This window comes from Dermochelys coriacea, chromosome 6, assembly GCF_009764565.3.
Source record: "Dermochelys coriacea isolate rDerCor1 chromosome 6, rDerCor1.pri.v4, whole genome shotgun sequence".
Taxonomy (NCBI): Eukaryota; Metazoa; Chordata; order Testudines; family Dermochelyidae; genus Dermochelys; species Dermochelys coriacea.
In genome coordinates, this window is record NC_050073.1 from 90569130 (window position 1) to 90583486 (window position 14357).

General features: G+C 41.4%; 1 protein-coding gene across 2 annotated transcripts in view; it reads right to left on the reverse strand.

The window, feature by feature from the left end:
• The window catches only part of CEP128 (centrosomal protein 128), a 434621-nt gene that overhangs the window by 391832 nt on the left and 28432 nt on the right, over positions 1 to 14357 (reverse strand). For both annotated transcript variants that reach the window (XM_043516125.1, XM_038407035.2), the window contains exons 2-5: positions 13599 to 13759; positions 10992 to 11078; positions 2327 to 2453; positions 1555 to 1676 (exon numbers count right to left, since the gene is read on the reverse strand). In XM_043516125.1, coding sequence (XP_043372060.1) covers positions 1555 to 1676; positions 2327 to 2453; positions 10992 to 11078; positions 13599 to 13745 — 483 coding nt within the window. In that variant the 5' untranslated portion in view covers positions 13746 to 13759. The remainder of the gene's footprint in view (positions 1 to 1554; positions 1677 to 2326; positions 2454 to 10991; positions 11079 to 13598; positions 13760 to 14357) is intronic.

A 14357-nucleotide genomic window follows, 5' to 3' on the forward strand; every position in this document is an offset into this window, starting at 1 on the left:
TGAAAAGGTTAACTAACTCCTCTTTTAGGGGAAAGGTCATTACAAAGATTATGGTGGAACAAAGATTATGGTGGAACAACTCTGGTAGTTTCTGGGGTCCTCAGATTTTCTTAATCCCGTGTAACAAAGATTTAGATTGGATTACAATACAAAAGTTGCATTTTTATATCAACTGATCGTCTAGCAACTAATGAAGATAAAGAGCTCATGCTGATTTGTTAGATCTATCGACTGTCTTTAATACTAATTATGGTGAGGTTCTGTTGGCATAACTGTGGTTTACTGCAGAGGTAGAGGAACTCGCTCAAGTAGCTCCATTCATATCTACCTGGGGAAGCCCAGAGAGTAGTTTGGAGTACATGCTCATATGCACTGAAGCCTCTCACATAGGAAATACAATAGGAATCCATCCTATTATACTACCCATTCAAAGTCTATATCAGGCTGTTTGGAGAGTTAATGAGTAGACATGGGCTGAGGTGTCTCCAACAGAACAACTGACACCCAAATCTTCATCTCATTTCACCTGCCTGGTGCAATGGGACAAATAACTCTATGTCTACATCTAAGAGGGTGAAAATGAGGGCATGCTGGCTGAAGTTAATCCAAACAAGATTGAAGACACTGATATCACCATACACCATGCCTTTATCACCAGGAGTTTGGATTGCCATATATGTAACTTTATGTATAGTGCATTATGAAACCATATGAAAATTGTGGCCAATCATTTAATGAGCGGTGTATCACACAGAGCAGATTCTCCCCCTGGGCTATCCACTACAGTTGTAGTCATTAAACAAGCTCAAGATGAGCTCCCTTAATTTAAAAAAGATGGTGCTGGTCCCAGGGCATCCCACAGAAGAGTTCTTGAATCCATAGCTTGCTCTCCTCATAAGCTGGTGAAAGTTAAAAACTGTTAGCTACAAGACCTGCTTTAAGCAGACATTTGGGATGAAGATGAATGATGGACTGAGAACTGGAAGTCCCAACATGTTTGAGATAAGCATAGGTGAATTAAGCATGGGACAAGACTAGTGTTTTAATTCTGTGTTGATGTTTATTTAAATAATTGTAAAGCACTAAAAGCTGTAGTCTTTAGATCTTTTTCTCATGATTACAAAAGCTAATTTATTACATGTCAATCCTATATCAAGAGATTTTCAAATAGTACCTTTTAGGATACATACAGCATGTCACAGCCTCTGTCACTCTTTATATAAATAAACGATCAAGTTTCAGAAGGAGCAATGACCAGCCCACCTCAGCCAGGAGGATGGTTCCCACATGGTTAGTATTTTGAGTCTGAGAGGTGAGAGTGAACAAACTACAGCAAGGGGAATCTTAGAGGACCTTCCTCAAAAATATGCACAATGTGCTGTGCTCACAAGTGACATGAGTGCACTATGCGTAAAGAATACTTAGAGAAACTCTAGAAAGGACTTTCGTGTCAGCAGCCAAATTACAAGTGCATCTGCTCTCATTTCACAGATTTTTTTTTTTAAACCACCGAAAGGGAAGTTTGAGAACACGTCTCCTACTAGTATTGAGTACCTGGTCCAAATTATCGGCCTCATCGACAAACCGGACATTAGCAGATTTAGACCTCTGACGTCTAGTGCTCCGAGAGTCTCCATAATCCTTGAGAGGTGAGGTAGGCTGGAAATGGCGACTCCCTTTACAAGATAAGAGGTAAAAAAATAAATAAATGGAAAGACAACACTGCAGAAAGGGAAAATTTAAAAAAAAATTCTCACACACACATATAGGCATATGAGAAATCAAAGACACAATGTGATACATTTCACAGATAACCAATAAATACATTTATTGTGTGTTTGTGCATTTCATCACTCAAGTTTCCCCCCAGAACACCTGCCATCTGCCCACTAACCCATCTTCCCAGATTTAATCTAACATTTCAAACAGTTTTGTTTCTCAACCTCCTAAAGAAATATTTCCTTCTCATCCCAAAAGTGAAGAATTTGTCCCCAAAATTACACCTGTCCAAGTCCTAAGAAGGAAAAAATTCAATACTGGGCAATGTCAGGTTTTCCTATACATAAAAATATCACAATTTTAAAGTCCAGTATTTTGGAGCTCTTTCAGGCTAGAAAGAGGAAATTTATATTAAAGGAAAAGGAAGATTCCCAGCTTCCCACTTACTTCCAGCCCTGAATAGGCCCAAAACATTGGATTTTTAAAATCATGACTTTCCTTTAAATGGAGTAGAACCATGTTTGTTTTTCTTTTTAATGTAAATTCACTCTCTAGCCTTAAAGCAACGTTACAATGCAGTGACATACTAGAGCTTCTTAACATTTACCTGTGGCTGCTTCACCCTCCAGGTCACTTGTGTATAAACTTGAAAGAGAGGCACTTCTCATTCCAAAATTTCTGGACAATCGTTGGCTCCTTAATTGGCCTATAGATTGTTCCAGTGTCTCTTTTAACTGCAGTAAAATGACAAATTGTTAAAAGGTGTGTATACAGACATGCAAGAAAGTATGAATGTAAAAAGTGTGTGTGTGCACACGCGCACACACATGAGCATATATATAAATAAATAAATAAATTGGTTTTGCTTTGAAAACCAAAACACAAAAATCTGGAAAATTGACTAAAAAAAACAAGTAGAGTTGCAGTCTAGGAACACCAGTTTTTGCAGTCGGAGTTGAAGAGTAATTTCATTGTGGCATGACAAAAAACTTGTTGCATGCGGTGTCTATGCAACAAAGAAGCATCATATTTTGATGTCTCCACATCATAATACACCTCACGTCACATTTGCTGAAGTGAAAGTTTTGGAGACAGGTCAATAGTCCTCCAACCCTGCTGGCAAGAGGTAGAACTGGTCTGAAGAAGACAGGAGTGATAGCCTCATAGCATTTTAAGTACAGTATCTTTAAAATAAAAGGACACAAAAAAGTGCAGTGCAGCAGGACCACAACCTAATCAGACAATGGAGAAAGTCTCAGCAAGACCAAAGAACTCTCACCAACTTGAAATGAATTGAGAAGGAAATGAGAAATATCAATTATTTCAAATTTCATAGAATTTAAGGCCAGACTGGACCATTATGCTCAGTTAGTCTGACCTCCTGTATAACACAGGCCTTAGAATTTCACCATGTGATTCCTGCATCAAAACTATATGTTCTAGTTGAGTTAGAGTATATCCTTTAGAAAGACATCCAATTTTGATTTAAAAAGAGTTCAAGTGATGGCGAATTCATTGAATACCTAAGTAAGTTGTTCCAATGGTTTATTATTCTCACTGTTAAAATGTTCACCTTATTTTAAGATGAATTTATCTATCTAACTTCAGCTTCCAGCCATTGGATCCTGTTATGCTAGATTAAAGAGCTTCTGTTGAAAGGAAGTCTCTCCCAATGTAGGTAGCTATTTATAGACACTGAACAAATGACAGTGGCTCAAGACAGTTAAATCCAAAGCCAACTGTGAAGAGTTACAAAGGCATCTCACAAAACTATCTGACTGGGCAACAAAATGGCAGATGAAAAATAATGTTATAAGATCAAAGTAAAGCACTCTGGAAAACATGAATCTCAACTATACATACAAAACAATGGGGTCTAAGTTAGCTGTTACCACTCAAGACTTGGAGACATCATGGATAGTTCTCTGAAAACATCTGTTCAACATGCAGCAGCAGTTATAAAGCTAACAGAACATTAAGACAGAAAATATACTACTACCATATAAATCCATAGTACATCCACACCTTGAATACTGCATGCAGTTCTGGTCACCCCATCTCAAAACACCTTTTACTTATCACAAGAACCAGAGGTCACCCAATGAAATTAATAGGCAGCAAACACAAGGAAGTACGTAAACCAGTGGTTTCCAAACTGTGGGTCATGACCCAATACCGGTCGCAGAATGTAAGGCACTGGGTCACGGTGGCTCTGGTCTGCACCGCTGACCGGGCCGTTAAAAGTTCTGTCGGCAGTGCTGCCCAGCTAAGGCAGGCTAGTTCCTACCTATTCTGACATCACACTGCGTCCTGCAAGCAGCCAGCAGCACGTCCGGCTCCTAGTCAGAGGGGCAGCCGGGGGCAGGTCCGGCTCCTAGGCACACGCTGCCCCCACCCTGAGCACTGGCTCCACACTCCCATTGGCCGGGAACCAGCCAATGGGAGCTGGGGGGCTTGGTGTCTGTGGGCAAGAGCCATGTGGAGCCGCTTGTGCGCCTCCACCTAGGAGCCGGACCTGCTGCTGGCCGCTTCTGGGATGCAGAACGGTCGACGGTGCCAGGACAGGCAGGAAGCTATTAGCCAAGATGGTCAGGGATGCAATCTCATGCTGTGGGTATCCCTAAACCTCTGACTGCTGGAAGCCAGGATGGAGTGATCATCAACTAATATATTTCAAATATGAATAGAGTTGCATACCATGCAAGAAGTAATTCAGCAAACTGAATTATGCCAAAAAAAAGGCACGTACAGAAAACTATGCCGATGGGATGAAATAGTGTGGTGCACCTGGCTTCAGTGCTCCTGCTCTAGTCCCACAAAGTCAAAGATCCCAAGTCAAAGTGAGGCATGAGTCTAGAATACCTTTAAAAAGGAAGTCCCTCACCCAATTAAAATTAACTTTACTGTTTCTATAGAGAAATTGAGGTGGTAATGTAAGTACTCAAGGGACAACATCACAGCAACAAGAAGCAAAATCATTTTAAAAATAACTACAGAAAGAATTAGAGAAAGATTCCTAAAAATGTTCTGTTTTACATCAACCTAGTCTATGTTAAATGCTGAAAGAAACCAGATGTCATAAGAGGCATGAAGATAATCACACATTAGTAAGTTACACACACATTATTAAACAAGGTGTAGAACACAAGTGGTACATTCATCCAGTCACTCATTTATTAGGCTAATAGCTAATATCTGTTCATGCTTTTAATCAATTGTCTCACTTTAGCAGATAAAATGGCTGTTTTTGCAAGACAAAGGTAAAAACAACACTATTTATATTCTGGTGATTTGTTAGATGAAGACCTGGGTACAATACTTATCATAGAACAACTGGACAACCAAATAAGATATGGATTTAAAAAAATTACGTTGTAAATTGCATGTGTCAAATTTAGAAATCTTGATTCAGTAGAACTTACCCATATATACTTGATCATAAGCCGGTTCGTTTATAAGCCAACCCTCACAAGATGAATAAATAAAAATGGAAAATGTTTATGACCCATTCATAAACCGACTCTATAATTCAGGGGTCAGCAAACTGTGGCTCCCGGGCCATCAGGATAAGTCACTGGTAGGCCAAGATAGTTTGTTTACCTCGAGCATCTGCAGGCACGGAGGTAAACCTAAGTAAACAAAGTGTCCTGGCATGCCAGCTGCTTACCCTGACAGGCAGGGACAGCAACTGGTGGGGAAATTTTTTTTGGGGGGAGAAGCTGGGGGTCAGGGGAGTAACCTCTGTGACCACCCCCCACATAACCCCACCCCTAGCCCGGGACCTCCACACTCTTTGCATCCCATCCCTTCCCACCCTATCTGGGAAGGGCGAGGGGAGGATGTTTCTGGCCTGGCCGGAGCTGCTCCGGCAGGCTGGGCAGCGCGGTTGCAGCCTGCTCCGGCGGGCCAGACCAGGTGGAGTGGCTGCAGCATGTTCCAGCGGGCTGGGCCAGGTGGCATGGCTGCAGCGTGCTCCGGCAGGGCAGGCCAGGTGGTGCAGCCACAGTCTGCTCTGGTGGGCGGGGCTGAGCAGCGCAGCTGCAGCCTGCCAGCCCTGGAGCTGCAGCTGCTTCGGAGGCTGAGAGGGAGAGCAGTGTGGCCAGAAGCGGAGACACTCTGGCCCTGCCTCTTCCCTTCTAGCTCTGCTGCCTCTCCTTTCTCCCTCTGTTGTGGGGAGGGGCTGTGTCCCACCTCTCCGTCTCTACACCCGTTCATAAGCTGACCCCCTTCTCTGGTGCTTCCCTTTTTTACTAAAAAAAATTCGGCTTATGAATGAGTATATATGGTAATTAAAGAACAGTGTACTAAAGAAAGAAGGATTCCAACTGTATAGTGGCAACCAAAACTGATTTTTTTTTAAATAACACCACAATAAAAAGATATTTGAAAGATAGGCACTCAGTTTTGAGAACAGCTATTATTTTAAAAACTAACAGAGATAGAAATATCTGGTCTAAGTTCTTAAAGTGATAGTAGTAGCAGGAACAAAAACCATTAAACATATCTTTACAAGAAAAGCAAACTTATTTTAAGACTCTCCTGAGACAAACACATTGGTTCTCACATGAGATTCAAAGCAGGAGTGAAAACAACAAGGAGTCTGGTGGCACCTTAAAGACTAACAGATTCATTTGGGTTCAACCCACGAAAGCTTATGCCCAAATAAATCTGTTAGTCTTTAAGGTGCCACAGGACTCCTTGTTGTTTTTGTGGATATAGACTAACACGGCTACCCCCGATACTTAAAGTAGGAGTGTTTAAGTTACAAATATCTGAATTCTACCCAGGCCAAAGAGAAAGAGGCAAGAATTGGAACTTGATAGCTAAGAAAAGACAAAGGCAGACTTTCACAAAAGAATAATGAAAACTCCAGTGGCTATTAGACACACAAGGGTAGGCAAACACATCCCTAGTCTAGCTAGAGGCCACACAGCAAGTAGGGTTAGAATCAGGAATGAAATCCAAGTCTCCTACCTTCCAGTGAACCACACTGCCTCATCTTATGTGACGATAGTGACATAAGATCTAATGTTTTCACTAGCTAGAAGGAACCAGATTCAATCAGGCTAAGGAAATTAGAGGCAGGAAAGAACTAGGATTTTTACAGAGTCTTGCTTTTCCTCATTTAATTGTTCCTGGTTAGCTTTGTCTTTGATATATGCGTCTTGCATCCAGAATTGGTCTAATCCTTCCTGGCTATCTTCTTCACTACAGCTACGAAAGAAGCATCTTGGGGAGCCATTAACATGCATTTTCATAGTCAAGCTGAGCATCCTGAGCTGACAGACAAATCCTGTTTCTGAAATATATTTAGTACAATCATCTAGGTAGTGCACTGTGGCTTCCTTTTGCCACCACTCCTCTCAGTCACTGACAAACATATGGAGTTCTTTCCAAATAGACCACAAATTGTTGAGTTTAAAGAGATGGGCATGGAAGTACAGTCAGTTGTGCAAGAACAACTCTGGACTGACCTTGTTTAAAAACTAAACAAAACCAATGAGCTGTAAATAAGGTTTACATAATGAAAGTACATTTGGAGGATACTGCATAACACTGCAAAAAACAGATCTATTATAACATATAGGATTTGCTGCACTGGATCACTGTGCCATCAAGCCTACTACCCTGCATCAAAGAGTAACCAACATCTTAATACTTCATAGGAAGGAAAAGACATTTCCCCCTTCATTCACCCATCTAAATGTTTTATACATAGGGATAAGAATGAAGGGGAAGAAACAGATTCCTTTTGAAGTAAAGTGAAAACCAGGATTAAAATTCATTCATTGTAGGAGCAGCTCATAATCAAGACATGGCTATATTATGACTAAGCTAATTGTTGATAGTCAAACTTCCCCTGAGCAACTGACGACAGGCAAAATAGAAGGATGCTGACTACAGTATTTTTATGCAAAGCAGGATGCTGTAATAATCTTCTTCTAATTTCTCCGTCAGGAATCAGGGCCTGCAGCAGAGCTAGTCTCCAGGCAGCCTCATTAGTATATCTGGGCTGCAGCCTGATTAGCCATCCAAACTGATTGGCTGCAGAGGCCAGCAGCTGCAGCTCACTGGCTTCTCAACACTCATCCCCATCACTGTGGCCTGCTCCTGCATTACCTTGTTTATGCTGCTCCTGCTTGCACCGAGCCTTGCCTCTGTCCTTCCCCCTACCTTGAACCCCTGCTTTCCTGCTTGCTCCAGTTCCTAAAGTCCAGTTTGACCCTTGACTCCAGCTCCTGTCTCGACCCCCTGGCTCTGGTATCCAGACCCTGACTTCCGATTTTGACCGTTGGTTTTGGCTCCTAATGACTGATTATGGCTCTGAACTCAACCACAAGGCCTGCTGCATGCTCCGGCCAATAGGCTACACTGCCTTCCTCCAAGTGGACTGACTTCCCTCATAGAAGCATCCAGGAATGGAAAGAACTATTAAAACCATATTTTTTACTCTTTGCTTAAGTTTCAACAAGAGATGGCAGAATCCTAGATCAGCTTAGATATTTTGAAAACTGGATCATTCCCTGGAGGTAACATGTAATTGTGGAGTTAGAAGGTAGATTTCTGGCTGCTAGGATTCAGAGCAAGACTCTTTTGAGAACACAGTCTCAACACAATACATCTATGTTTAATTCCCTTGTATGGCTTCCCATCATTCAACAAAAACTTCCTCACTGTTCCAGCAGGCTTGGAACCGTATAAGAGGAGATGATTGTATCAAGGGTTCCGGCAGCCAGGGATGAGAAATAAATGGTAGCAAATCAGCAGCATGTCAAAATAAGCAAGTGAGACTGCTAGCAGGCAGGAAGAAAACATCGGACCATTGGTACACAGGAAGTAGAATATGGATGTAAAGGTAATGGAAGATGACTTTTTTATGTTTAGGGAAGTGAACAGGAGCTGTTTGGAAGATGAAGTTTTTTTACTAATAGAGGGTGGAGACTATACTTTAGTATTCTAAGTCTCCGACAAGAGGTGTCCCAAAACTTTATTGCTCAACTTGGAGAAATCAAGTCAGAAAGATATCAGTCATCCAGATGCTAAAAGAGAAGGTCCTGGATCAAAATAAAATTCTAACACGGCCATGTTCAGCCAAAACCCAATTCAACTTCTAGCTGACTGAAAAGAACACCTACCAGTATATTGAGAGTAAATAAGCCAATCATGTTTTTCTATACTCTGCAAAGTTAGTGTCTCTCTGAAAAAAAAACACCTGAATAAATTCTATTAGTAAAACAATGAAAACTAATAAAACCTAACTGTGAACCTACATTTGTGTCTCCCACGTCCAAGAGAAATGTTAAGAGTAAAAATCAGCAATTTGCTGATATATCAGCAAAGGCACAAGTACTCAAGTTTATCTTCTAAATCAGAGAACTGTATTAGTATTGAAGACATCTACACTTCCCAACTGAGATAGTTATATTCCCAATTACTAGGATAGAATAAAATTTTCCTACTGCTTTTTCAGAAGAAAAATAGCAGGTAATTCTACATTACAATGTAGAAGTATGGAAATTCTACATAATTTAAATATTTAAGTTTAATTTCTTTAAATATTCTACTTATCTGTATTGTGCAGTTGTATTTGGTAATAGTACAACTGAGCACTGGGGGGCATATTTCACTAGAATTTACACAACTTACAAAAGTTGTATTATTGAATTCAATGAATATATACCAGAGTACTCAAACATTAGGCCAATTTTCAAGCAAAACAGTACATTTTCCACATTTCCTTTCATACCACAGGATTCAGTTTCAATACTTCTCTGACTAACATCTCAAACTTGATAGCTCCTGTCATAAATATAAAGGGAAGGGTAACCACCTTTCTGTATACAGTGCTATAAAATCACTCCTGGCCAAAAGCAAAATCCTTTCACCTGTAAAGGGTTAAGAAGCTACGGTAACCTCACTGGCACCTGACCCAAAATGACCAATGAGAGGACAAAATGCTTTCAAATCTGGGGGGGGGGGGAGGAGGCTTTTGTCTGTCTGTCTGATACCTTTGCAGGGAACAGATCAAGGATTCCAGCACTCCAACTCCTGTAAAGTTAGTAAGTAATCTAGCTAGAAAATGTGTTAGGTTTTCTTTGTTTTGGCTTGCAAATTCGCTATGCTGGAGGAAATGTGTATTCCTGTTTTTGTGTCTTTTTGTAACTTAAGGTTTTGCCTAGAGGGATTCTCTATGTTTTGAATCTGACTGCCTGTGAGACTTCCATTCTAATCTTACAGAGTGTCTCTTTTATCTTTGTTTTGTTCTTCAAATAAAGTTCTGTTTTTTAAGAATCTGATTGGGTTTTTAGAGTCTTAAAAATCCAAGGCTGGTTTGTGCTCATCTTGTTTATTCTCAAGCCTCCCCAGGAAAGGGGGTGTAAGGGCTTAGGGGGATATTTTGGGGGAAGTCTTCTCCAAGTGGTCTCTTCCAGGATTCTTTGTTAAATCACTTGGTGGTGGCAGTGTACCAGGTTTTCACCTAAGCTGGTTCCCAAGGCAAGAAAGAAATCTGTGCCTTGGGGAATTTTTAACCTAAGATGGTAAGAATAAGCTTAGGGGGTCTTTCATGTGGGTCCCCACATCTGTATCCTAGAGTTCAGAGTGGGGAAGGAAACTTGACAGCTCCCAGAGTACCAACCAATTTGTTCATCCTTAACATTATCCATCTCCTGTTTTACTCTACAATTAAATATCATCCCATTCATTTCTGATTAAGTTCACCCTGGGGCAAAGGCTTGCAAAATGCCCGTGTACCACATTTAAGCACCATTCCACATCAGAGGCTTAAGCCGTGTATAGGGCCTTGTGTGGGCCCTCTGAACCATGGTGAATTTCGCCCTTCAGCCATTTCCTAAAGGGACCACAAAAAAGACTGGGCCATCCAGTAATAAAAGTGTTCTAATCTCATTCAGAAACTCTAATACTTTCAAAAGGTGGTAGTACAGAAGACTATTAAAAGATTGATTTATACTGTTTAAATCTCTCTCTATATATAAAAAACAAGGAGTCCAGTGGCACCTTAAAGACTAACAGATTTATTTGGGCATAAGCTTGTGGGTTTTTTACCCACGAAAGCTTATGCCCAAATAAATCTGTTAGTCTTTAAGGTGCCACCGGACTCCTTGTTGTTTTTGTGGATACAGACTAACATGGCTACCCCCGATACTTCTTTCTCTCTCTCTCTCGCTTGCCCCTTGCTAAACACCAATTTTCGACTGGTTATATAATAATACAGGAGGAAGAGGCTTAAGGTTACATTGAAAGTTGCTCACAGTTGCTATAGCTTCAGTCTGTTCATTGTTGTACTCTCTGTACTGTCCTAGCATCTGGTCAACATGTCTCAGGTTTCGGTTGGTATCCTTAAGAACAAAATTGAGGAAAAAATGTTAAATTAGAAATCTTCTCTCCAAAGAAACAAAAATGCATTACTTTGTTAGCTTTACCATTAATACTTTGCCTCACATTAGGTATCTAAATAAGTGATCTGATTTTTAATGTGCTGAGCACCCACTACTCCCACGGAAGTCTGTCAGAGCTGGAGATGCCGAGCACATACGAAAACAAATCAGACCAGTCATTTTCAATAGTGCCTAAATTTAAGCAGCCAAATTTTGGACCTTAAAGGACCTTAAAGCAATCATTTAGCCTCATATTATGGGAATCCCATTGAGATTCCAAAGTATCATTATTAAGGCTACATTGTAGTCACAGGTATTTTTAGTAAAAGTCATGGACAGGTCACAGGCAGTAAACAAAAATTCATGACCCGTGACCTATCCATGACTTGTACGATATACCCCTTACTAAAATTTGGGCCAGAGGGCCAAGAATGGTCTGGAGCAGCAGTTTGGGGATGCTGCAGGTGCCAGGAGGTGGTGGTCGCAAACCGCCTTTGGTGCTGGGGGGGGAGGCAGGCTGCAGCGTGAGGCCCAGGACTCCTGCTAGTGCTGGGAGGCAGGCAGCAGCATAAGGCCCGAAACCCCTGCTGGTGCTGGCAGGGGGGAGGGTTGGCGGGGATGACAGGCTCCCGACCCGGCTCTGCCCAGTTCCTCGGAAGCAGCCAGCATGTCCGTGCAGCTTCTAGGCGGAGGCAAGGCCGGAGGGCTCCGTGCGCTGTCCCCGCCACGAGTGCTGGCTCTGCAGCTCCCATTGGCCAGGAACTGTAGCCAATAGAAGCTGCAGAGGCCGTGCCTGCAGGCAGGGGCAGCGCGCAGAGCCTCCTGGTCCCTCCATCTAGGAACTGCAGGGACATGCCGGCCACTTCCAGGGAGCCTCCCCGAAGGTAAGTGCCGACCCGCACTCCAACCTCCTGACCCAGCTCTGAGTCCCCTCCCACACCCAAAGTGCTGCTGCCTGGAGGAGAGTGCGGTGGCCCAAGACTGCCCCAGCAACAGTCAGTGCGGCTGCCCCAGGGGCTGCCTGAGCTGCTCGGGCAGCCCCAGAGCCAGCTGCATCAGAAGTCACAGAGGTCATGAAAAGTCACGGAATCCATTACTTCCGTTACCTCCATGACAGATACACAGCCTTAATCATTACCTGTATTTTACAGAGGCAAAGAGCTTAAGCTACCTGTCAAGTTCAACAAACAAGGAAGAGAGAGCTTGAAGCTACGGGTAGGCACTCTGAATAAACTGAAAATAAATAGTTATATTGTCTGGCTCAAAGCCTACATAAAAATATAAGACACTGTCAAGTAAAAAGGAAGTGTGATCTTCTAGTTATGGCATTAGACTGGAGTCAAGAGATAGGGATTCTATTCAGTGCTGGGATTCACTTCACTCTCAATGCCTCAGTTCCCCCATCTGCAAAATGGGGACGATGCATACTTCACACCAAAATATTGAATCTTAATTCGTTAATCAAAATGATGATGAACACAGTGCATCTAAATCAGGATCTTTCTTCAGCTCAGAATTAAAACTGCAGTGTCGTATCTCACTTATTTCAGCTCAAATGTACTGTTTTCAAGTTAAAATTTTTCTTTTCTAAAGTTACAACTCCGCAGACTCACTGTGGGTTCTCTCCTTCTCACACATCACCAGTAGCAAAGATACTGCAGGGCAGGCCAACTCGCACCTTCATTTTTATTGCTGGTGATGGATGCATAAAGAAGGAAAGAACCCAGCTTGACTCAGAGCTCAAGGTGCAGGGCTGTCTGCTAGAAAGCAGTCTTAACTTGCAAACTGAGCAAGTTTGAGCTGGAGTCAGGGATACATAAAACATGGAACCCCACAATGCCAATTGTACCGAATTACTTTTGCCCATAAAGAAGCCACTGCCACAAAAAGTCATCCAAACATGCGACATGCCCTCTCTTTTGCACTCTAGCCTGTCCATGATCCTTCATCTGAACATTACCTATTCAGATTATCAGATCTGTGGGGAAGGGATCTTTGTCTTCACACCCATCTATAATTATTTTTTTTATTTATATTGTGATAACACCTAGGATTCCTAGGACCCCATTGCTAGGCAATGTACAAACACAGAACAAAATGACGGTCACTGCCTCAAAGACTTAATGCATCCTGTTTGAATTCTCCAGTTAATTTAAAAAAAGATTGCTCTGTTAAAAAAAACATTTTGCCAACTTTGTAACTGAATGAAACATTATCAGACCTTTCAATGGTTTAAATGAGTCATTTCTAACAATATTTTATCATGCTTCCATGTTGCTGTCAGAAATAGCAGTAAAATACTCACTGTAAACACAGACGTGTCATGCTTTATTTCCCAAATACTTTTTACAGTTTGTAAATGGCAAGTAATGTTTCCCATTACCACAGCACTTTAGACCATCTCATTCAGAATATTGGGCACTTTCTTTTACACAAACATAACTTATCTGTTTGCACAGCATCTGATCATTTTCTAACAACCTGTAAAGTGCTTGCTAAGGTATGGATCTTCTCTGTAACATCTCCAGCACCATGGTTTCGGGCTCTGCTGTGGGTGGCTCTTAGAGGGCCCCGCCTTCCTACACGACCCTGAAGAAAGTTCTCTGAATCACTGGATGAATCTGCCATTGATGTATTAAAATCTGGAGAACAGGGGAAAAGGACAGATCTGAATATAACCACACTTATATTATAAAATAAAGTCATTGAAATATGAACAAACTTGAACATCTCTATTTGCCCACAAATATATATTTTTCAGAGTGGTGATTAAGAAGTGTGCAAACTACGATGAATCAGGGTTTTTGATTGTAATAATAATGTGAAGGGAAGATGACTATTACAGCGAATGCTGACAACTCTGGAAGCATAAACCAGCTGAAACAATTAAAGAAAAACAGGCACATGAAAATAGTTAGTTTAAGATGTAACACAGTATAGATTTCTCTGCGCTATAGGTACACGCAAGAACTTTAAAGAAGCAACTGATGCCTCATGAAAAAAACATTCTATATATAAATAGTTTTGCCTCTATTTTCTCTCTTTATAGGAAGAGGTGAATAGATGTAGTGGGTAGGAGATTCCTTCTATATTAAATATAGAAGTTGACATAAAATCCAAGATCTGTGTTTCTTACAAGATCACCTGCTTCAGGTTAACATGAAGTCATAATCCCATTTCTAACAACATAATTGTCACTACAGCAACAAAATGATAACACCACAAAGGAGGAATTAGGAG